Source organism: Sarcophilus harrisii, chromosome 5 (assembly GCF_902635505.1).
Source record: "Sarcophilus harrisii chromosome 5, mSarHar1.11, whole genome shotgun sequence".
NCBI classification, from domain to species: Eukaryota; Metazoa; Chordata; class Mammalia; order Dasyuromorphia; family Dasyuridae; genus Sarcophilus; species Sarcophilus harrisii.
Window position 1 is genome coordinate 111,497,736 of NC_045430.1, and position 24,496 is coordinate 111,522,231.

At 33.9% G+C, this 24,496-nt stretch overlaps 1 protein-coding gene across 1 annotated transcript in view; it reads left to right on the forward strand.

The window, feature by feature from the left end:
- DERA (deoxyribose-phosphate aldolase) overlaps positions 1 to 24,115 on the forward strand; it is a 118,002-nt gene extending 93,887 nt beyond the window's left edge. Inside the window, exons 7-9 of the mRNA XM_012550691.3 lie at positions 20,068 to 20,180; positions 22,790 to 22,939; positions 23,455 to 24,115. Of these exons, the coding sequence (XP_012406145.1) occupies positions 20,068 to 20,180; positions 22,790 to 22,939; positions 23,455 to 23,511 (320 nt within the window). The 3' untranslated portion in view covers positions 23,512 to 24,115. The remainder of the gene's footprint in view (positions 1 to 20,067; positions 20,181 to 22,789; positions 22,940 to 23,454) is intronic.
- The last annotated feature ends 381 nt before the right edge of the window (positions 24,116 to 24,496 follow it).

Consider the following 24,496-nt stretch of genomic DNA (forward strand, 5'->3'; position numbering starts at 1 on the left):
CAGCCCTTTACAAGAACATACTATTTTCTTATTACCTGTTTGTAGATTTTGTTTTTACTCATTTTTTATTCTGTGATAATCAACAAAGTGAGGTCTTTGGAAGTCAAAAGCTTTACCTCTTTCTTTTATTTAGCCAAATTATTAGTTTGAATATGAGCTTCCTAAATCATTTTATTTTCCATCTCTTTTTAAAAAATGGTTCTTCTGAGAAAGCTTATCTTTAGAAATATTTATTAATGATGGAAGCAGTGAGGCATGGTAGTATGTATCCATCTTCTGTATCCACAGTCAAAGGGCTCCATACAACTTCAAAGTTTTTTTTTTTTTTTTTTTTTTTTTAATTTAATAGCCTTTTATTTACAGATTATATGCATGGGTAACTTTACAGCATTAACAATTGCCAAACCTCTTGTTCCAATTTTTCACCTCTTACCCCCCACCCTCTCCCCAGATGGCAGGATGACCAGTAGATGTTAAGTACATTAAAATATAAATTAGATACACAATAAGTATACATGACCAAAAGCGTTATTTTGCTGTACAAAAGAATCAGACTCTTGAAATGTTGTACAATTAGCTTGTGAAGGAAATCAAAATGCAGGTGGGCATAAATATAGGGATTGGGAATTCAATGTAATGGTTTTAGTCATCTCCCAGAGTTCTCTCTCTGGGCATAGCTGGTCTCAGTTCATTACTGCTCCACTGGAAATGATTTGGTTGATCTGTTTGAGGGGATGGCCAGGTCCATCAGAACTGGTCATCATATAGTATTGTTGTTGAAGTATATAATGATCTCCTTGTCCTGCTCATTTCACTCAGCATCAGTTCGTGTAAGGCTCTCCAGGCCTTTCTGAAATCATCCTGTTGGTCATTTCTAACAGAACAGTAATATTCCATAATATTCATATACCACAATTTATTCAGCCATTCTCCAACTGATGGACATCCATTCAGTTTCCAATTTCTAGCCACTACAAAAAGGGTTGCCACAAACATTCATGCACATACAGGTCCCTTTCCCTTCTTTATAATCTCTTTGGGATATAAGCCCAGTAGTAACACTGCTGGATCAAAGGGTATGCACAGTTTGATAACTTTTTTGAGCATAGTTCCAAACTACTTCTCCAAAAATGGTTGGATTCGCTCACAACTCCACCAACAATGCATCAATGTCCCAGTTTTCCACATCCCTCCAACAATCATCATTATTTTTTCCTGTCATCTTAGCCAATCTGACAGGTGTGTAGTGGTATCTTAGAGTTGTCTTTAATTTGCATTTCTCTGATTAATAATGACTTGGAGCATCTTTTCATATGACTAGAAATAGTTTCAATTTCTTCATCTGAGAATTGTCTGTTCATATCCTTTGACCATTTATCAATTGGAGAATGGCTTGATTTTTTATAAATTAGAGTTAATTCTCTATATATTTTGGAAATGAGGCCTTTATCAGAACCTTTGACTGTAAAAATATTTTCCCAGTTTATTGCTTCCCTTCTAATCTTGTCTGCATTAGTTTTGTTTGTACAGAAACTTTTCAATTTGGTATAATCGAAATTTTCTATTTTGTGATCAGTAATGATCTCTAGTTCTGCTTTGGTCATAAAGTCCTTCCCCTTCCACAGGTCTGAGAGGTAAACTATCCTGTGTTCCTCTAATTTATTAATAATTTCATTCTTTATGCCTATGTCATGAACCCATTTTGACCTTATCTTGGTGTACGGTGTTAAGTGCAGATCAATGCCTAGTTTCTGCCTATTAGTTTACAATTTTCCCAGCAATTTTTATCAAACAGTAAGTTCTTATCCCAAAAGTTGGGGTCTTTGGGTTTGTCAAAGACTAGGTTGCTATATTTGTTGACTGTTTTATCCCTTGAACCTAACCTATTCCACTGATCAACTAATCTATTCCTTAGCCAATACCAAATGGTTTTGGTAACTGCTGCTCTATAATATAATTTTAGATCTGGTACAGCTAAGCCACCTTCATTTGATTTTTTTTTCATTAATTCCTTGAAATTCTTGACCTTTTGTTTTCCATATGAATTTTGTTGTTATTTTTTCTAGGTCATTAAAATAGTTTTTTGGGAGTCTGATTGGTATAGCACTAAATAAATAGATTAGTTTAGGTAATATTGTCATCTTTATTATATTTGCTCGCCCTATCCAAGAGCATTTAATATTTTCCAATTGGTTAGATCAGACTTAATTTGGGTGAAAAGTGGTCTGTAATTTTGCTCATAAAGTTTCTGATTTTCCCTTGGCAGATAGATTCCTAAATATTTATATTATCAGTAGTTACTTTATTTTTATTTTTTTTTTTATTTAATAGCCTTTAATTTACAGGATATATACATGGGTAACTTTACAGCATTAACAATTGCCAAACCTCTTGTTCCAATTTTTCACCTCTTACCCTCCACCCTCCCCTAAATGGCAGGATGACCAGTAGATGTTAAATATATTAAAATATAACTTAGATACACAATAAGTATACATGACCACAACATTATTTTGCTGTACAAAAAGAATCAGACTCTGAATTATTGTACAATTAGCTTGTGAAGGAAATCAAAGATGCAGGTGTGCATAAATATAGGGACTGGGAATTCAATGTAATGGTTTTTAGTCATCTCCCAGAGTTCTTTTTCTGGGTATAGCTAGTTCAGTTCATTACTGCTCCATTAGAAATGATTTGGTTGATCTCGTTGCTGAGGATGGCCTGATCTATCAGGACTGGTCATCATCCAGTATTGTTGTTGAAGTATATAATGATCTCCTGGTCCTGCTCATTTCACTTAGCATCAGTTCGTGTAAGTCTCTCCAGGCCTTTCTGAAATCATCCTGTTGGCCATTTCTTACAGAACAGTAATATTCCATAATTTTCATATACCACAATTTATTCAGCCATTCTCCAACTGATGGACATCCATTCAGTTTCCAGTTTCTAGCCACTACAAAAAGGGCTGCTCACAAACACTCGTGCACATACAGGTCCCTTTCCTTCTTTATAATCTCTTTGGGATATAATCCCAGTAGTAACACTGCTGGATCAAAGGGTATGCAAGTTTGATAACTTTTTGAGCATAGTTCCAAACTACTCTCCAAAATGGTTGGATTCGTTCACAACTCCACCAACAATGAATCAATGTCCCAGTTTTCCCACATCCCTCCAACAATCATCATTATTTTTTCCTCGTCATCTTAGCCAATCTGACAGGTGTGTAGTGGTATCTTAGCGTTGTCTTAATTTGCATTTCTGATTAATAATGACTTGGAGCATCTTTTCATATGACTAGAAATAGTTTCAATTTCTTCATCTGAGAATTGTCTGTTCATATCCTTTGACCATTTTTCAATTGGAGAATGGCTTGATTTTTATAAATTAGAGTTAATTCTCATATATTTTGAAATGAGGCCTTTATCAGAACCTTTGACTGTAAAAATATTTTCCCAGTTTATTGCTTCCCTTCTAATCTTGTCTGCATTAGTTTTGTTTGTACAAAAACTTTTCAGTTTGGTATAATCGAAATTTTCTATTTTGTGATCAGTAATGATCTCTAGTTCTGCTTTTGTCATAAAAACCTTCCCTTCCACAGGTCTGAGAGGTAAACTATCCTATGTTCCTCTAATTTATTAATAATTTCATTCTTTATGCCTAGGTCATGAACCCATTTTGACCTTTATCTTGGTGTACGTATGCTAAGTATGGATCAATGCCTAGTTTCTGCCATATTAGTTTCCAATTTTCCCAGCAATTTTATCAAACAGTAAGTTCTTATCCCAAAAGCTGGGATCTTTGGGTTTGTCAAAGACTAGGTTGCTATATTTGTTGACTGTTTTATCTCTTGAACCTAATCTATTCCACTGATCAACTAATCTATTCCTTAGCCAATACCAAATAGTTTTGGTAACTGCTGGTCTATAGTATAGTTTTAGATCTGGTACAGCTAAGCCACCATCATTTGATTTTTTTTTCATTAATTCCCTTGAAATTTTGACCTTTGTTTTTCCATATGAACTTTGTTGTTATTTTTCTAGGTCATTAAAATAGTTTTTGGGAGTCTGATTGGTATAGCGCTAAATAAATAGATTAGTTTAGGTAATATTGTCATCTTTATTATATTTGCTCGCCTCTATCCAAGAGTATTTAATATTTTTCCAATTGGTTAGATCAGACTTAATTTGTGTGAAAAGTGGTCTGTAATTTTGCTCATAAAGTTTCTGATTTTCCCTTGGCAGATAGATTCCTAAATATTTTATATTATCGTAGTTACTTTAAATGGAATTTCTCTTGTTGAACTCTGACTGTTGGATTTTGTTAGTGATATATAAGAATGCTGATGACTTATGTGGTTTATTTATAACCAGCAACTTTGACTAAAGTTGTGGATTATTTCTAATAACTTTTTAGCTTAGAATTCTGGGGTTCTCTAGTATATACCATCATGTCATCGGCAAAGAGTGATAATTTGGCTTCCTCATTGCCTATTCTTATTCCTTTAATCTCTTTCTCAGCTCTTATTGCCAAAGCTAGCATTTCTAATACAATATTAAATAGTAATGGTGATAGTGGGCAACCTTGTTTCACTCCAGATCTTATTGGGAATGGTTGCAGTTTGTCTCCATTACATATGATGCTTACTGATGGTTTTAAATAGATGCTGCTGATTATTTTAAGGAAAAGTCCATTTATTCCTATACTCTCAAGTGTTTTTAATAGGAATGGATGTTGGATTTCATACAACTTCAAAGTTGAAGCCCTTTCAGTCATTTTTTGACCATTCTAAAGTCATAACCCATCTCTTTGAATCTATTTCTCATTACATTTCTATTTCTTTATTAGATAATTTCCTATTCGATTTGGACTTTTCTTATCGTAGGGTGGCAAATGATCTTGTGAGCCACAACTTCTACCTTAAAGTCTTGAGAAGTGGGAGAAAACCCAGTTCTAGGAAAAGGCATCATACCTACTCCTGGAATCTTTCCTTTTATCAATGGAACCCGAATTTTATTCCTGCTCAGGGTTTTCTATCCCCTGTGATGGTTTCCTTTCTCACTCAAAACCTTCTAAATAGGTTTATAAAATTTCCTCCCATCCCCATCCTTTAAAAGGAATGGATTTTTTGTACTAATGCTAGACATCTTCTCCTTTTCTTTCTTTTTCCCTGCATGAAAGACCTTTTTCTGGGCTTTTTTTATCCATCTCCACCCCCAAAATTATTCATTAATGAAGGAAGAATACAAGTTTTTCTTGGATAGATAAATACAAATAGGTAGAACTAATTTTTTAATCATGCTCCCATATTTTTCATACATTTCAGTGACATCTTTACCATTCTTACCTTTGTAAAGTAATTACTATTAAAGTATATGCTAATCTAATTTATAAGGTATTACAGAATTTTTCACAGCATTTCTCAAACTTCATGCTTTGCATCAAATATTAGTGCATAAACTGCAATTATTTTTATGGTAATTTCTTAGCAAATACATGAACACTACAATGTAAAATGAGGCTAGATCAGAAATAAGGGATGAGGAAGACCAAAGGCTTATAGCTTACACATAGCCTTTATTCCTCTACGTGATGAACACCAAATGTAATAAGAAAAAATTAATTATTTTAACAGATGGGAAATTATGTGTAACTAATGTGGGAGACATTACTGAATCAGCTGTTTGTTTATAGTCAGACCACTGACTAATAAAAATTAGTATAAAGCTAGAAGAACAAAAACAAAAACAAAAGATATGTTCAATTAAAAAAACCTTTATTTAAAATAATTATATTGATGCCAAATAAATGAATATGGATAGATAAAAGGACATTGACATCCTTTAATGTCAATTAACAATTGACATTTATTAACAATAATTTATATGAAGTTTAACTGATATAAATCAATTGTAACTGGAGACCAAAAGAATGTACAGTTATCCTTGACATGTGTTTGATTGATTTGATAGGTGAAAAAAGAACTCATGGTAGACTTGAGCAGGCTGGATCACATAAATAATATAAGGTTTATAAAACAAAAAGAGTACCATGTATCATCAAAGAAATGTATGCAAGAAAAAGGAGATAGCTTAGTTACATGAGGGAAAAGGATAACCAACAAAGAACCTCCATACTTTATTGGAATTTCAGTGATGTTAAGAGACAGTGAAGAACTTTCCAGCACATTGAGTTATTCCCCAGTAGTGGACTTATGGGAACACAGATAAGAATTGTATAAGATGGGAAGACATTTATAATTGTGATTTGTATGACTATATAGCACTTTCCCTGAAATTACTCCAAACAGCATTCATAGGTTGAGTCCTTAGAGGAGTAATTGCTACTCTCCTTTTGGTCTTTAAGAATAACTCTGAGAAGCTAAAGGTTTTTTACTCCTGATGCTCATGAATCACCACCATCACACCAATGTGGGTGTTCTCTTCCTTAACAATCAACCAGCTGAGTGACTACATTACCTGTTACAAAAGGGATTTACTGAAAAAATTTAAGAACAGTTGGTACAATATATTTTTTCTCCACACTTCATCCTCAGAGCAGAGCACACTGTCTGCTTCTATACATACCATCCTAGAGATTTTAGACTAAAATTTGATCTTGTGTGATGTAGGTGATAGATGAATTTCTCCACTGCTGGCCCAGTTCAAGCAGATTGATTAGCCACTGAAGTTTGGATCACTCAGCTGCCGTCCTTCAATCTTTCATAACCTTGCTAAGTTTGAAAACACTGGGTATATCCTTGAGTATATATATCTCAAGATTGTTGCTCATTCACCTCTGGATTCCTGAGTTTATTGCTATCAGCTCTGGTGGATTCTGCTCCTGACTTGACTTGACAGTGACAACTTTGATGGGATCTATGGAACTTTAGTTCTATCATCTCAATATACTTATTCATTTAAGTCAGGAATGAGCAAACATAAAGAAAACTGAAGGATGGTTTGCCTATGGACCCATAACAGCTGGGGGAAATATAGAAAAACCTTCCATTTTTTTGGTCTGGAAGCTCAGAACAGTATTGCCTTCTTATGGCCACTCAGGAAAGGTGCTGAGATGGATAGATTACACCTTTTGTATGCACACTTGTTTTAAATTCACCAACTCATTGCTTCTACTTTTGCAGTTAATTAGAAAACTCATTATATAGGACCAATTTCTAAATCACTTCTGACTGAAACTCAGTTCCCCAAAGTTTCCATTGAGTTGGATTGGAAGCAGTCAACGAGTAATTGTGCATGTTTTAAAAATTGAAACTAAGCAGAGACTATCTTGTGCATGCATCCTTCAGTGGTCTCCCAATGACCATTCCATTTAGAGGAATCAGTAACATCAATGAGATGTTGGGTCTATTTGAATATTTGAAGGATTTTAAAAATTAATTTTGTCATAAGGTTTCATATAACAGCTAACATTTCTGATTGAGTTTATTGTAGTATTTTCCTTTTCATTCATTTTTACTAGTTAGCTTCTTTTAGTACATATTATATAGTTGTATTGAATCCTCATGCTCACTTTTTTTCTTTTTTCCAAAAATCAGATTTTCTGCTCTGATTTCTTTCCTAGACCATCTTTTCTATTTGTTATTATTCCTTTACATTAGCTAGAATATTTATGGTGAATTTGAGATGATAGAGAGGAACTATGCTCACACATTATCTTCCAGAATTTTCACCTGCTAAGTAATAGGGGGCTGTATACCTGGATCATTACGGAGGAAAAATTGATGGGAAATAACATTTTACCATTATGTGGTGAAATGTGAAATATAAGGCCCAATGTAGCAGGTTGATGAAGGTAGCATTGGGCAATGGGCACAGCTACAAGTGGTGAGTAGTAATAGTCATATAGTAACTTTTCTTTGCTTTTTTGTTTATTTTCCTTCAAAAACTGGCTTGTATAGAGAAGTTTCTTTTCTCCTTATCTTGTTCTTGTTTTTAATTACTCATCTGGTGCATGTTTTGATGTTTTAAACAGGTTTGGAAAATGCTGGGTTTAGCCTTTCATTTTATGTGCCAGAAGTCCATCTTTGGCTTATCTAATACAAATAAAAACTATTTGCTTGCTTATTATGTGTATAAACTATTATCAGAATCACCAGAATCACCATGCAAAACTCACTTGCAAACTTTAATTTATAATTTGTTTTAGAAGGGAAGAATATATGGAGCCAGTGAATAATGTGTCCAGAAGCCCTTATTATAGGGTTGGCATGCATTCCACTTAATTACAAGGTTTCTCAAGCAGCACTTGATTTTAATTCCCATTTTTCATTAGTGAAATATAAAATGTTAATAATACCTTTCATTATATTGCTCTTTAGTGGCATCATATATCTTCCATGTTCCCCAAGACTTTTCAGGTTCCTGGTAGCAACTTCTTATATCATAAATAGGAATCGTTCATGAAATTAAAATGTAGTTTTCTCATTGTTAGGAGATGCTGTTAAACTAGCTATATGTTTTTCTAATTATCACATCTGAAACTGATTATGCTAGTAATAGCTTTAAAATATTATTATTTTTAAAAGCACTACTTTGGTCTTAATACTACTTTTTAATCTCTCCTTGTTTCTATGAAGTCTGAATGAGATTTTCAAAATTGAATAATAATTTGATCCGTTAATCTTTTGAAGCTAGTAATTTTATTTTCCCCTCTTTGCAGTCTCTGAGGTTCGCAAATGAATAGAGCTTCATTACTGCAGTCTGCATTTAATAACCATTATCCATTATCTTGTAATTAAGACTCCCTGTAACGAATCATGAGGACAATGCAAAAATACATAGTACATTTCTTTAATGAACTGGAAAATGTTCATCTTGTTCTATTTAGTAATGAGTTGCTGAATAGTCATTAAATCCACTGGAGAATAGAGCTAGATAGATTTTGAAGACTGTCTTGAGTTTGTGGTTAATCTATTAGAATTAAAATTTCATCTTCTATTTTTATCAACAGCTGATTAGAAGTCATTCTGTTTGACCAAATTGATTAGACGACCATATACAAGGGCAGCTGTTGCTTAATGAAAGTTTTTAATGAAACTGTACCATGGAGACTTGTAATTATGGGACTTATAAAAGCTTTTACTTGCTTTAAACTACAAAAAACGATATTGTACTGAAGGGTTTAAATTGGAAAAATAAAAAAATACTATTTGATATTATGATATAAATTTATCAAATTTACTTTCACTCAATCAGAGTTGATTACCAGTGTATTTACTTTGTAGTCCTGACTTTTTCCAATCTTTTAAATTTTAGTTTAGTGAAACTTATGTAAATGCTAAGAAAAGGCATGACAGAGTTAAAAGACTTGCTGGCTTGGATTCTAGGTCTTGCTCTGCCACTGAATGCTGTGTGAACTTAAGGAGGTCATTTGACCTTTTTAGGTCTCATGTTCTTCACCTGTAAAAAGAGAGGGGTTTGAATTTGGTTACTACCAGGGTTCCCTTCCAGGCCAAAGAGTCTGTGCTTGAAATTGGAGGCCAGTGATGAAAGGACCTTTTTCTGGTAGGCTTTATTTTGTCTCAAGATGTTTTTTCATGGGCTTGGCTCTTACAAGATGAATGGGAAAAAATGAACTCAGTACAATTCTTAGAAGAGCTTTAAAGAAAGCCTGTATGTTCTTGGTAATGCTGTCTATTATAGAAATAATAGAAGGTGTTTATTTGAGGTGATATTTGAATTCATATGCCAGAAAGTTTGGAATAGTAGTGTTAGAAGAAAAACAAAAACTTAATATAATTAGTAATTAGATTGTTCTTTTAATAGTAGTAGAACATTAGTGTGTTTTCTGAAGTATCTAAAGGTAGATCAGATCATTTGATAAAAAGAATTGACAATAATTTAGTTCTCATTTTCTTGCTTCAATCTTTTCTTCACTCTACCATCATATTATCCTTCCTAAAGCAATTCTCATTATTCCGTTTTCCTGCTCAAAATCCTTCAAGACATTCCCAAGTCATATAAGATATGATTCAAATTTTTTAGCCTGGCATTTAAGGCCTTTCCTTAATTCTACTTTTTTAAATCTTATCTTCTATTAATGCCTTTTACCAGCTCTCTGCTCTAATCAGATTAGTCCATTCATTGCCTCACCTTCTTCTGCTCTTCTTCCTTCCAGTAACATGCCTTATAATTTTCTACCATAGCCATATTATTCCTTTGACCTTTGAATACTCCACTCTTCCTCTCTGCATATTCATGCTAAATCCTACCTATTCCTACTTTTCCTTGATTACCCTAGTTGGAAATAATTTATCTTTTCTACAATAGTAATTGGGGATCCATCCTTACTGTTATGTATATTGCACAACCGATAATTTCCTTCACTATTCTAATGCCTCATTGTGCCATGCAGGTGACATTGTGTTTTTGAAGGCTAGATCATTAGGATTTAAGCCCTATTTTAAAGTTGAAAAGTGAGGTTGTGGTGAAAGACTATGTCTACCTGAAAAGTAGTGGTGGTTGTCCTTCATACCTGAAGATGACTAAAATGGCATCACTATGTTGAAGTCAAGATATAATATGTCTGAATATGACTGATCAGACCAATATGAGCTTGGAAGGATCTGCCACAGGTTGGGCACAAATAGAACCTTTGGAGTGGAGATATATCTAAATTTTCACATTTCACATTTCTTTAGAGTTACTGCTTTGCTGTTTGAAGGGCAGCCTCCATAAGTAAGAAGAGATTAGTCACTAGTAGTTTGGCTAACTGGAGATTAATTATTTGATCATACATATCTACAAAAGTAAACAAAACTATTAAAAGAGATTTCTTGTTGTTTCTACAGTGATAGTGACAGAATGGTAGACAAGCGGACAGTGAATACTAAAGCTTATAAATTTAGGATTACTTATAAATTAATCATCTATTAAATCTAAGAGGAACTAAAATCCTAATATTTTTTTTATATTCTTCCTATAGATAAAACTGGAAGAAACTAGGATGTCAAGTTAAATGAATGAGTGACTGATACCTTCTCTTTGAAGAAGCAAACACAAGAGTTGGCATATTTGGTTCACTGTGCTCATTTAGGATTTAGGGACCTTTTTACACATATCCATGGATACTTGGACATAAGCCATGCCCTGAAATTTGTCTTTCTAAACTCTTTTTAGTGTCAAAATAAGTCAAAGAAATAAGATTTGGAGAAATTGCCCCTAGAATTAAACTGGTCCACATAAGCCCAGAGTCTAGTGTGCTGGGCAATATATTCCATATATATATATGTATATGTATATATGGATAAAGATTGATTTCTAGAAGGGTCAGTGTTCTTTGGCTACAACTTGTTATGTATGTAGTTGATCTGTATCCAGTCAAAATCTCTCCCCTGAACTCTAGTTCAACATCATAAGCTTCCTATTGGACATTTCATACTGACATCCCCACACATCTAAATCAGTTGCCAGATCATTTTAATTCTTCCTCCACAATATCCCTCATATCTGTCCCCTTCTCTTTACTCAAATAACAATCACTCTAATTTAGTCTCTTATCATTTCTTGACTGAACTATTGCAATAAGTCTCCTAATTTGTGTTCCTAAAGTCTTTCCCGATCCTAATCTATCTTTTTTTTTTTTTTTTATAATTTTTATTTTTATTTAATAGCCTTTTATTTACAGGATATATACATGGGTAACTTTACAGCATTAACAATTGCCAAACCTCTTGTTCCAATTTTTCACCTCTTACCTCCCCCACCCCTCCCTAGGATGGCAGGAACCAGTAGATGTTAAATATATTAAAATATAACTTAGATACACAATAAGTATACATGACTAAAACATTATTTTGCTGTACAAAAAGAATCAGACTCTGAATTATTGTACAATTAGCTTGTGAAGGAAATCAAAAATGCATGTGTGCATAAATATAGGGATTGGGAATTTAATGTAATGGTTTTTAGTCATCTCCCAGAGTTATTTTTCTGGGCATAGCTAGTTCAGTTCATTACTGCTCCATTGGAAATGATTTGGTTGATCTGTGTTGAGGATGGCCTGATCCATCAGAACTGGTCATCATCTAGTATTGTTGTTGAAGTATATAATGATCTCCTGGTCCTGCTCATTTCATCAGCATCAGTTGGTGTAAGTCTCTCCAGGCCTTTCTGAAATCATCCTGTTGGTCATTTCTTACAGAACAGTAATATTCCATAATTTTCATATACCACAATTTATTCAGCCATTCTCCAACTGATGGACATCCATTCAGTTTCCAGTTTCTAGCCACTACAAAAAGGGCTGCCACAAACATTCGTGCACATACAGGTCCCTTTCCCTTCTTTATAATCTCTTTGGGATATAATCCCAGTAGTAACACTGCTGCCGATCCTAATCTATCATACAACTGGTATGGTGATTATCCCAAAGCATAGTTCTCACACATGCCCATCTTCCACTCAGTAAACTTCAGGGTTTCCCTCTTTATAGTTGATGTTTAGTCAAAAAATAAATCTTTTTTTAAAAATAATTTTAAAATCTTCACAACCTGGTTCCAACTTGCCTTTTCACCTTATATACTTACTTTATATACTTTAGAGTCAAGCTAAAGTGATCTTCTTAGTATTACTCACAGTTGACATTCTGTCTCTCTTTTGTACTTTTATATATGCTTAGAATTCACTTTCTCCTCACTTCTTAGAATCTCTTATTTCCTTCAGACTTCAACTGAAGTACCACCTTCTATAGACTTTTTTCTTATCTCCTTATTGCTAATGCTGTCTCTACTCCAAAATATTAGTTTGTATTTCTTTGTATAAATTCATGTCTTGTGTATGTACCATATAAGTAGATTTTTTTATATACTTAAATAAGTTGGTATCTTCTTTCCCAGTAGAATATGGAGGAAAGGGTTAAGGGAATGAACTGTTCCAAATTTTTTCTCCCTTCGTTTCTCCTTTCCCCTTCCCCCCAAGTAGCAAGCTATCTGATATAGGTTATACATTAGTAATCATGGTAAATATATTTCCACATTAGTCATGTTGTGAATGAAGAAACAGAAAAGGAAAAAACCTCTAGGAAAAAAGAAATCAAAGAAAAAACAAAAAGGAAATATAGTATACTTTGATTTGATTTGCATTCAAACTTCATAATTCTTTCTCAGCATGTGGATAGCATTTTTCATCATGAGTTTTTTGGAATTGATGTGGATCATTGTGTTGCTGAGAAAAGCAAAGTCTATCACAGTTGATCATTGTACAGTGCTGCTGTTACTGTGTACAATTTTTTCCTGATTCTGCTCACTTCACTCAGCATGAGCTCATGTTAAGTCTTTCCAGGCTTTTCTGAAACATTTGATTTCTTTTTTTCTTTAAGACTGAAAAAAAAAGATGACATGAGTTTAGTCTTAAATTCATTTGCAGAATATCATGGGGAAATATGATAAAAGATGAATAATATTGGATCTCAGAAAAGAGAGGAAATGAATTTGAAAAGAGCTTAACATAACATCCAGTTATGTCAATTCATCCCCAGAAGTTTTAAAGATGAACTGGAATGATGATAACAGATGAAAAATGGAATCAATCTATCAGTATTTCTAGAGGAAGCTAGTTTCATCATCCATAATAGAAGTATCACCACAATGGGACTCTCCCACTTTAGTCCCCCAAGATGTTAAATGAGGGAAGTATAAAAGCTGAGTATGAAAAATATTCAGGTCACACTGATGAAGTCTGTGTTGAAAATGGCACCATTTTAAAAATTGAGGGATATAATTTTCAACATTTCTGGGAGAAAGAATGATTAAAAAAAATTACAGGGGGCAGCTAGGTAGCACAGTGGATAGAGCACCAGCCCTGAAGTCAGGAGGATCTGAGTTCAAATCTGATTTCAGACACTTAACACTTCCTAGCTGTGTGATCCTGGGCAAGTCACTTAACCCCAATTGCTTTAGGGGGAAAAATATAGATGATATTAACAACAATAATCAACAGAGGTGATCATAAGAACATAAAAAACTGAACTATTTTTCTATTTTCTCATCTCTTTAAAAACTTTTAGAGGCACTGTACCATAGAACAGGACTTCTTAAACTTTTTCCACTCATCCCTCCTTTACACCCGACAAATTTTTATGTGATGCAGATATATATACAGGTATATAAAAAGATATTCAAATCAAACACTTACTGACAATAAATCATAATTCTGCAACTCCCACATTCAGATATGAGACTCCATATGGGGTTCTGAACTATAGTTTAAGAAGTTGAACTATAGAAGAAAGAGTAATGGACTTTGAGATAAGGCATGGGTTCCCATCTTGCCTATACCTCTTCGTACCTGTGATACCATGAACAAGTCACATTGCCTTTTCTCAGTAGCTAGCTCTTCAGGACTTATCTTCTAAGTAATAGATGTTATTTGTATTAGTATTCTATTGTTGAAATGGCAGATCTTGGTGTATAAAACTTTAAAAGAATGATCTATATGGATTCAAGTATCATGGATGAATATATCTGAAAGAAGAGGCCCTATTTCACAAGTGAATTTTGACATTCAGACCTCATTTTCATAGTCAAACAACTGATTGACAGGTACAAATGCATTTCATTGAGTGTATTATTTGCTAATTATAATACACTTGTTTTCCTTAGCATTTTTCTTTATCTTTTCATACTTATTTTGCTTTACCACTTACCTTCTCCTTTGAGTCCATTTTTTTCTCGGCCTTTTATTTTTTTCATTGAGACCTTTCTCATATTTAGCCTTCTTTCACCTTACTCTCAGTTTTTTCCTCTTTTTTCCCCTCCTCAACAAACCATAGAATTTTGGAGTTTGGAAGAGACCATGTGTTTATCCAATCCAACACCCAAAAGACCCCCTTCATCTCCCCCTTCCCCTCATCCACCAGATCTCCAAAGAGAGGGAACCTTCTGAGGTAGTCCATTCTATTTATGGATAGCTTTTTTTTTAACTTTCCCCCTTATTTCTAGCCTGAATTTACCTCTCTGGATTTCATCCATTGTTCTCTAGTTCTATTCTCAGGTCAGATAGGTCCCAAACCTACTAAACAATACTTAAAGGCAGTATCCAATCCCTCCTACAGGATAAGTAGTCCTAATTCCTTTAACCAATTCCTGGGCATCATAAACTTAAGGCTTAGTACCAGTCTGGTTGTGAGCTTCCGGACATTTTCCAGGTTGTCAGTTTCCTTCCCAATATATGGTGGTCAGAACTAAACATTATCAATTGTGTGACCCTGGGCAAGTCACTTAACCCTGTTGCCTCATTTTCCTCATCTTTAAAATGAGCTAGAGAAAAGGGACAAATCACTCCAATATCTTTGCTAAGAAAACTCCAAAGGTGTTTTGAGGAGTCAGATACGACTGAATATGGTACAACAACAACAAAACTAAATACAACATCTAGATGTAGTCTAAGCAGTGTACACTAGGGCTATTGCCTTTTTATTCCAACATGTCTCTAATGCAAGCTTCTAAAAGTTTTTCCTGACATTTCTATTGAAATGATATATTGTATGCTCTGAAAATAAAATAATTTTCATTTCTCTCTCCATTGATCTTTATCTAAATGCTTTCCTCCATGCTTTCTACTATGGTTCCTGGATTATCTTGTATGAGTATGCTTTCTTAACAAAAATACTCTGTAAATTCATGTTTTTTGCCTCTTGCTGTTTTCTTTGAATAATATACTAATCTAGAAACATTTTCTGGTTATAAGTCTACCTGAATAAGGTAATATATAGCACTTTATAAACCATATTAATATTACTATTATCATCCTACCATGATTTTATGAAATCTAAGAGGTCAAGTTGACCTCCTTGCATTAGTGCCTCTAGTTCATCTTTCTTGTTGCCTCTATTTTGTGCATTTGTGGCCTTTTGTTCCAGGCCTTTGGTTTTACTAATGGTCCCATGATTATATTTTGGTTTTTTTGTGCCTTATTGATATCTCAACTGCTCTTCTTCTTCCTATATTTTATCTATTCCTTAGAGTATTGTTGGAAGCAGGGAAATGAATGGCATTATAGGGAAAGAGCCTGAATTTTGCTGCCGCTACTCCCTGAGACTGGCAAAGAGGAGTACTGAGTATCTCAATCTTTTGGTCTTAATTAGAATGCCTTTTAAAGTTATTTTTAAGTGGACTTTTATTGTAGTCAGCCCCTGGTTGAATTCCTGGCAATAAAAAAAAAAATCATAACCTCACAATAACTGTATCCAGTTGGAGGGTCAAGTTCTGATGTCAATGCCAGAAGTTATTTTTCTCCTACTAGAACCTACCGGTACCCCAATTCCCAGCTAACTCCTTTTAGGATTAGCTTGTAGTCAATGGTGTTATCCCCCGATTCTTTGTGGATTTTTAAAGAACTGCCCACCTTATGGTAGTAAGGTAACTTTGACTGCCTTATGTTATCTTTCTCCTTGTCATAGCCAGGTCATTAAGGCTCAGTCTGCCATAATGAAAACTTCCCTCCTTGTTAATGGTGAGTTCTACTAGGGAGCTTAGCTCTCTTCTTCCCCTTGTTAATCGCTAAAACTCCCTTTTGGAAATTAGTGTGCTATCAGCAATGTAATAAAAATTTTGCCAGTTGATTTGGAGAAGGTCTAAGACTACAAATTCTTTTCATTCATCTTGTGACACTGACCTAAGAACCCAATATATTTTTGGGGTCCAAACCCCTTCTCTCCAACATTTTGGGGTACAGCACTTCTTCCCATTTCCTTTTAAGCTAATAGCTCTTGATTATATTTCTAAGACACCAGACAATTATATTCTTACAGGCTTTTGTTAGACACTGTCAATTCTTGGTCAGGACACTGTCATTCTTATATTTTAAGGAAGCATTTAGATTTCTTTAGCATTGTTTCCTAGATCCCTTCTGAAAATATTATTTATGCTGACACAAATCACTATCCTTTCTGATTTACATGAGAAAGTTCTCTGTTGTGTTTTGGATAGTACCCCTGAATAGGAAGTCAGCAATGTCAATATTCTAATCTTCTTCTGATTTACTTGATGACCTCTAATTGGCAGTGCTTTTGGTTTTGCTGGATCTTTTCTTAGAGGACAAGTAACTGTTTTTCCTTAGGGTATCTAGTTTGTTTCACTTCAGAAAGAATTTCAAATACTTTTTATTTAAAACTCTGAATATATAGTAGTACTTCTTATTTTCTTCTTCCACTCTTTAAATGCTTGATAGAGGGTATGAGGTCCTTTTTTCTTTTTCAGATCACCCTCCCCCTCTCCACTTTCTTCCTTCTCAACTCTTTCCCCTCCCTGTTGAAGCGCAACTTATATATCTTTTTCCTTTCTTTTTTTTTTTAAACACTTCATAGTCCCTGACATTTTGGAATATAGAAAAACATTTTTCTCGTTCTTTCACCTCATTGTATTTACAAGTATGCATGTATTTTGAATATGGAAAGTAGTCCCTTGGCCATGGCATATTTAATTCAAGCCACTCCAAATTCTCTCTCTTCTCTAGTCTTGCTGGTAGTGAGATTTTCTTTTCTCTTAATTTAAATTGCTATGGGTGTGGGGGTAACTATAATCTTGGTGTGTGGGTGATTATAACCTTTCTCCTTTAGTAAGTTGTTGACCTCTTTCCTTACTCTTCTATTATCTCTCTACAACTTAAAAGTCACACCCAATTTCTCTGATCTTTTTTTAATTAACTTCTTACTTTGCCTTATCTTTTCTTATCTTCTCCTTGAGTCTCCTCCTTTTTCAATCTTTTTCTTCTTTACATTGAGTCCTTCCTCACTGAACCTTTTTCTCCTTCAATTTGAATTATTTTCAGTTTTCATTCAATCTTTCTCTTTCCTTTTTCTTTCTCAGGTTAATCTTTGGACTTCTTCAGAAGATAAAACTCTGGAAACCAACTCCATAATTTTATGCCTATTTTGTTTGGGATCCTATTCTGCCATTCTTTTTTCTATTTGGAAGCAGAAATAAAACTTAGTGGAACAAAACCCAGACTTGAGTTACCCACAGAATTCATATCTCATCCATGTGCTACAACACTAGATTCCTTGATAGCTGGAAAATTAGAAATGATTTTGTTATAAGCATAACACCAATGACAACAACTAACCATTATATAGTACCAGCTATAGTTAAGCCCTGTACTGCATACTTTACAAATGTTATTTCATTTGAATCTAACAATCCCTGAGAAGTAGATTCTATTATTATTCACATTTTGCAGTTTAGGAAACTGAGATTAAGGAACTTGTCCAAGGTCACACAGCTAATAAACTACTAAAACAGAAAGGTCACACAGCTAATAAACTACTAAAACAGGATTTTAATTTGAAAGAATCAAGGAGATGGGGCTATCCACAGAATCAAATGCTATAGAAAATTCAGGCTGCTTGAGGGCAGAAAATATTTGTCTGTATATCCTTAGTACACATGCAGCCAATAAATGCTTGTTGAATGATTAAATTTGAAAGTGGAGATGAAGACTAAGAAAAGTTTTTTTTAATTTGACTGTTAAGCCATCATTGATGACCCTGAGAATATAATTTCAGTAGAACTACATTATTTTCTTAGTACTTCTGGAAACAAATCATATTGCTAGCTCGTTTAGTCAGTCAACAAATATTTATTCAGTACCTGCTACAGGGCAGTCACTGCTAAGAGCTAGGATACAAAAAGAAAAGACAGAGATTGTACTCAAGTTACTCACAATCTAATTTGTTGAGAAATGAACTAGTAGTTTGGAAGAGGAAACAATGAGTATAGGCTACTTTTTTTCCCTGGAAATTTTGCAATAAAAAAGGAAAGACAATGAATGAGAAGTGTTTGGTTTTTTAGGAAAAGAGAGACCTGAAAAAAATTGCTTATTAAATGAATCTCTCTCTCTGTCTCTCTCTTATTCTCACTCATTTTCTTCCCTCCTCCTTCTTTCCATCCCTCACTGCCCCCATGTACACATACTTGATTTTGGTCAGAACCTGTGATTTCATCAGTGTGGGAAATACCCAATGTGGAAACTACTTTTTCCAATGCAAATCAGCAAGTCTTTTTTTTTTTTTTTTTTTTTTTGGGAGAGTTGCCTGCTTAAAACCAATTCTCAATTCCAAAGAATTCTCTATCTACTATGCTGCCATACATCTTGGGGGGAAAGACAATTTTTCTTTATTTCTTCATTATTTAGTTATTGAGTAAAATGAGCTGACTTTATTTTAATTAATGACACATCATTACAGAAACAGCTGTGAGATTGTGAAATATCATTTCCTTTTTTGACAGGATTAATAAGCTAATAGATGATATAGTTTGATATAGATGATATAGTATGATTTAATAGGATATTATCTACCTGGATCTTAGCCCAACTTTCAGTAAAATCTTTCATGCTATGTGGAGAAAATGGAAGGATATGGATTTGATGCTAATGCAATCAGATGGGTTAAATGGTGGCTGGATAGCTGAACTCAGACTCCTTGTAAATGATTCAATATCAATGAAGTGAGAGGTCTCCAGTGGAGTACCCAGGGATCTGTGCTGAGGAAATTTAAAGTAGATGATTGGAAAAACTTCCTAATATTTAGAGCTGTCCAAAAATGAAATGGGATGCTTAAACAGGTAGTGGGATTCTCCTCCCTTCATGTGAAGCTATTAGGTATGTTATAATGGGGATTCTTTTTGTACAATGGACTAGATGGCTTCTGAGGTCCCCACTTCAACTTTTCAGCTCTTTAATTCTGTGACTCTTATGTTCTGTTAGTAGGGCTAATTTAGCTTACTATTAAATTCATTACTTAGCAACAACAACAACAATTCCCTTTTTAAAATCTTATCCCAGACTTAAGTATACATAATATAGTTAAGTCTGGAGTAGAATTTAATAATAGGAAATTAAAATAATTTTTTGAAAGTACATAGTAACCAGTACTTCTATCTACTGTTGAATTTTTAAGAAGGGGAATATTTTAAAATATTTATATTTTTTCAATAAATTTATTTTTTTTTTCTCTCTAAACAAAGACTACACAGCTTGGTTTTCATCTGATTTAAAGCTCTAAAGAGTTTCCTAATTAGCTTAAAAATTTTATTTCTTTTTGTTTTAGGTTCTGATTTCATTAAGACGTCTACGGGAAAAGAAACAGTAAATGCTACCTTTCCTGTAGCTATAGTGATGGTCCGGGCCATTAGAGACTTCTATTGGAAAACTGGAAAGAAGGTATCTTTATTGCAAGCAGATCTTTTTTTCTAAATAAAAATAATGTTGCTTATGATACCAGTTACAGCCATGATAACCATTTTTTTAAAAATATTGAAGGCATGAACGACTTACCTTTATTAAGATAAATGTTTAATTTACCTTTCATTACAAAAGAATAAATTTATGGTAAAAACCGTTCCATTAACAGAAAGTGAGTGTGAGTGGAGGTGTAAGTGTGTGTGACCGAGATGTAAACTGACTTTCTCTCCTTTTATTAACTGAAGACAATTTTATCACTGACAAGAGATTCCTAAATGGGTTCTTTAACGAACTAATTTTGCTGCTACACAGAAGCTTTCTGGCAAGGCATTGGCTAGTGAAAACAGGTTAATGCAGAAATTAAACTTCCTTGAGGAACGGAAAAAATTGCAGACTAACATTTATTGAATGATAAGCTGTGGTGGTGATATGAAAAGTATGCAATATAATGGGAAATAATCTTTTCCTGTCATTATTGAAGGACACACATAAATTGGTTTTTCTGTTGGGAAACCCCTGGTCCAGAAAAACTTATTACTTTTAATAATATGAGGTGAAGAGAAAATTCTTGAGGAGATGAACTTATTAAACAAAATAATGAAATACTGTGAAACAGCAGGGAAAAGGTAGCTAGGCGTTATATAGCTCTTGAATTAAATATCCATTTTTGCGTTTTATGGCAGTTGGATGTGCACTCTGGAAGACTGTTAAGCTGAGGAGGGTATATGCTAGCCTTTGTCAACTTTTGAAAAATAATAATTTTGGGGGAAAATATATGAAGTTAAAAGGGAAAAAAGTATATGAGGTTTTTTTTTTTTTTTTTAATGTCCTTAGATTTTCTTTTTTTTTGTATCAACTTGCTTGTTAGCTACAAATTATCTTAGAGGATATTTTATTTATTTTTATTTTTTTAACACACAAGTGGGGAGAATTCAGCATGCATGCTTCAAAAATATTTTTACTTTTCCTTCCTGGGAAGCCCTTTAAAACCAATCTTTACACTCTTGCAGAAAGGAAACTAAAAAATCCTTTAATCCTTTGCCAATTGGATGTGACAACTTTATATGTAGCTATAATTCAAGTTCATTTATGGAGAGGGTCGTTTTTTGGTTTGGATGGGCCTCTTCCTTCCAGAATTTTTTCCTGATAAATAACTCCATATCCTGTCATATTAAGAATAGTATTGACAAAATAAATATATCTGTTGGAAATTTATTCTTCCTAGCCTTAGAGCCTCAAACACGTGCATATATACACATACAGAGCCATGCACTTGACAATGATATCTTATTTAAGTAGAAGGGTGCTTGACTTTGGGCAGAATAGCCATGACACAAATATAGATCTGACCTTTGTCTTTTTAAACTACGATGTCTTAGAGCAAGAATATTCCACTAGTGTGTTTCTTAGACCTTATGAAAACTAAATAATTGTTCTTAGAAACTAATAATTTTTACTATTGAGAACTCAGTTTTGTCTCTTGTTACTGTGTTTTCTTTCTTTAGGCAGTATGGACAAATTTCTGTCTTTCACTTAGAAAGCTAGAAATGCAAGCCAAGTATATTTATGTTAAAAAAAAAAATGAACAACTGAATAAGTGTTGGCAAGTCACACCCCCTCATATTGGTAACAACTTAATAATTAGATACTGTGACCTAATAGGGGAAATAAAAACAAATCCAAAAACAAGCAAACAAAAAAACATCCAACAACCACTGATTTAGAAAAGTCTCTAATCCTAACTCTGAGTTGAACTAGATTCCTTCTGCTGCCCTTTCTGGCTCCAGCATCTCAGCCTATAAAGTTTTATGTGACTGAGGTATAAGGTGTTTTAAGTGGGTGATGCTGTCTGCCTCACAGTCCATGCTGAATGATCCTTCTGAAAAATAAAGATTTAATATTTCATAAAAGGCTTCATTTCAGGTTTATGTTTTTCATGTTTCTTGTTTTTTCAAAGATGGAAGCTCTCTTTAGATGCATCATGCTGTGTCCAAAAGGTTTATTGACCCATGTTGAACTTGATTGAAATGTGTGTTATATATACATATACACTTATGATTTTGTGTATATATCTCTGTATCTATATCTCTCTCTTTCTACCTGACCACTTTTTGAGATCTTGTAGCTCCTTTTCATTATAATAAAAGTGCAGGTATAGGGAAGAGCATAAGCAGTATTCTTCTACTTCCTTTTTCTTTATTGGATTTCTACCCATCCTTTCAAACTTAGCTCAAGTGCCACTCCTCCATGGAGTTCCTCTGTTCAAACAATACCTTGCAAAGATAGAGAGAGGGAGGAATAGAGAGATTAAACAACAGGGAAAGTGACATCCTTTCAGACTACATTTTGCTTTATACTTCTTCAATGTTTATATTGTGCATAGAAGTTTCCTGTGAAGTTTTACTCCTTATAGGACTCCATGAAGAAAAGTGCTTAGTAACTATTTGTGGGATACAACTAAATGGCTGCCAATGAGTCTGTCTCTAGCTTTCTAGGGATCCATGGATTAAAGATATTTGAGAACCAGTTCTCAGCCACTTTTAAGCCATTCAAACAAAATAAATGGCCCTTTTCCTTTCCTTTTTCAGATAGGTTTTAAACCAGCAGGAGGTATCCGGACTGCAAAAGATTCTCTTGCTTGGCTTTCACTTATTAAAGAGGAGCTTGGGGATGATTGGCTGAAACCAGAACTCTTTCGCATAGGAGCCAGCACTTTGCTTTCTGACATTGAGAGACAGGTGAGTTGTAAGAAGACCTTCACGTCAAGGTATGGCTCCCCCCAGCCCCTCTTCAATTAAATCTGCATGGGTTTTTGAGAAACAAATTAAAAGTTGCATATCTCTCTGTGTAATACTTGCAAATTATAGTTGTCTCCAGAGAGGAGTTAAAAGTCCAAAACTGGAAATGAAAATCCATCTGTTTCATTTTATTGTCAAATCCCTTTTGTGCCTTTCCTCATCTATCCCTGATGAGTCAGCGTAGTGTGGTGGAAAGAGCACTGGCTTTGAGGACAAAGGGCCTCTCTTCCAATCCCTGCTTTGCTCTGTAAATACCATTAAACAATTTAACCTCCTCGGGCCTTGGTTTCCTCATTTGTAAAATGTAGGAATTGGGATGGATAATTTCTAACCATTCTTGTTCTAAATTCTATGATCCTTTCCTTGAAATCTATTGAGAGATGGGTTGGGGGACCCATTGAATCTAAGAATTTTTAATTCATATTTTGAATTAAAATTTAAAAATTTTCTTCTAGATCTACCATCATGTAACTGGAAGATATGCAGCTTATCATGATCTTCCAATGGCTTAAATATGTGACCAATGAAAGAAGAACTTTGTACAAGAACATCTTAGTATATGTCTATGTATATAAATATATAAACATATACATAAATATGAACGTGTGAATTCTAATCAGTCACTAAAACAGTCTGATTAAAAAGAACTTGGGAAGTATGGCAATGACTGATTCTTTCTTTTGGGGTTGTCTTTGTAATTAAATCCAGTAGTGAAGGACAAAATGTTATCTGCCAGGGGCTTTTTTGTTGAAGCCCCAAAGGCAAATTTCTGATGTTCATAATGTTATAAAATCATCAGTGTTAATCTTGAGTAAACTTTCTCAGACTACTTTAAGTAATTTTTATAATTATGACCAAATTCTGTGAAAAATATGAAAAAAAGAAATGTTAATTTACCCTAATAACATGTTGTAACAGGAGATTAATGTATATCCATGAGCGGCAACAGCAGCAAAATGACTTTGAAGAGTTACTGGCTTGGCACTAATGTTTACCCTATGAAAATGTCTTCAAATTTTACAATTGTTTTTTAAAAATTAATTGTATTAATGACTTTTCAAGCATTGTTATTTAAAAATTTGAGTTACCAATTTTTAAATAAAAATTCTTGTTTTTAAAATCTATTACAACTTTTCAGAAATCATAATCCATTTATCTTAGAATATTGATTAATTAAAACCCTAGATGTTTTTTGTTTGGTTGGTTGATTTTTGCTGAGGCAATTGGGGTTAAGTGACTTGCCCAGGGTCACACATCTAAGAATTGTTAAGTGTCTGAGAGCAGATTTGAACTCAGGTCCTCCTAACTTCAGGGCTGGTGCTCTATCCACTGCACCACTTAGCTGTCTCTCTAGAGATGTTTTAGGGATAATTTTTGGAATCTTTTCATTAGATTCTTTGGGAGCATTTTTTAGTGAAAGTCTCTAAGTACATTATTGTATTACAGTGGTTTACATTGAAGCTATTGGGCAACTAAGTGACACAATGAATTAAAGTA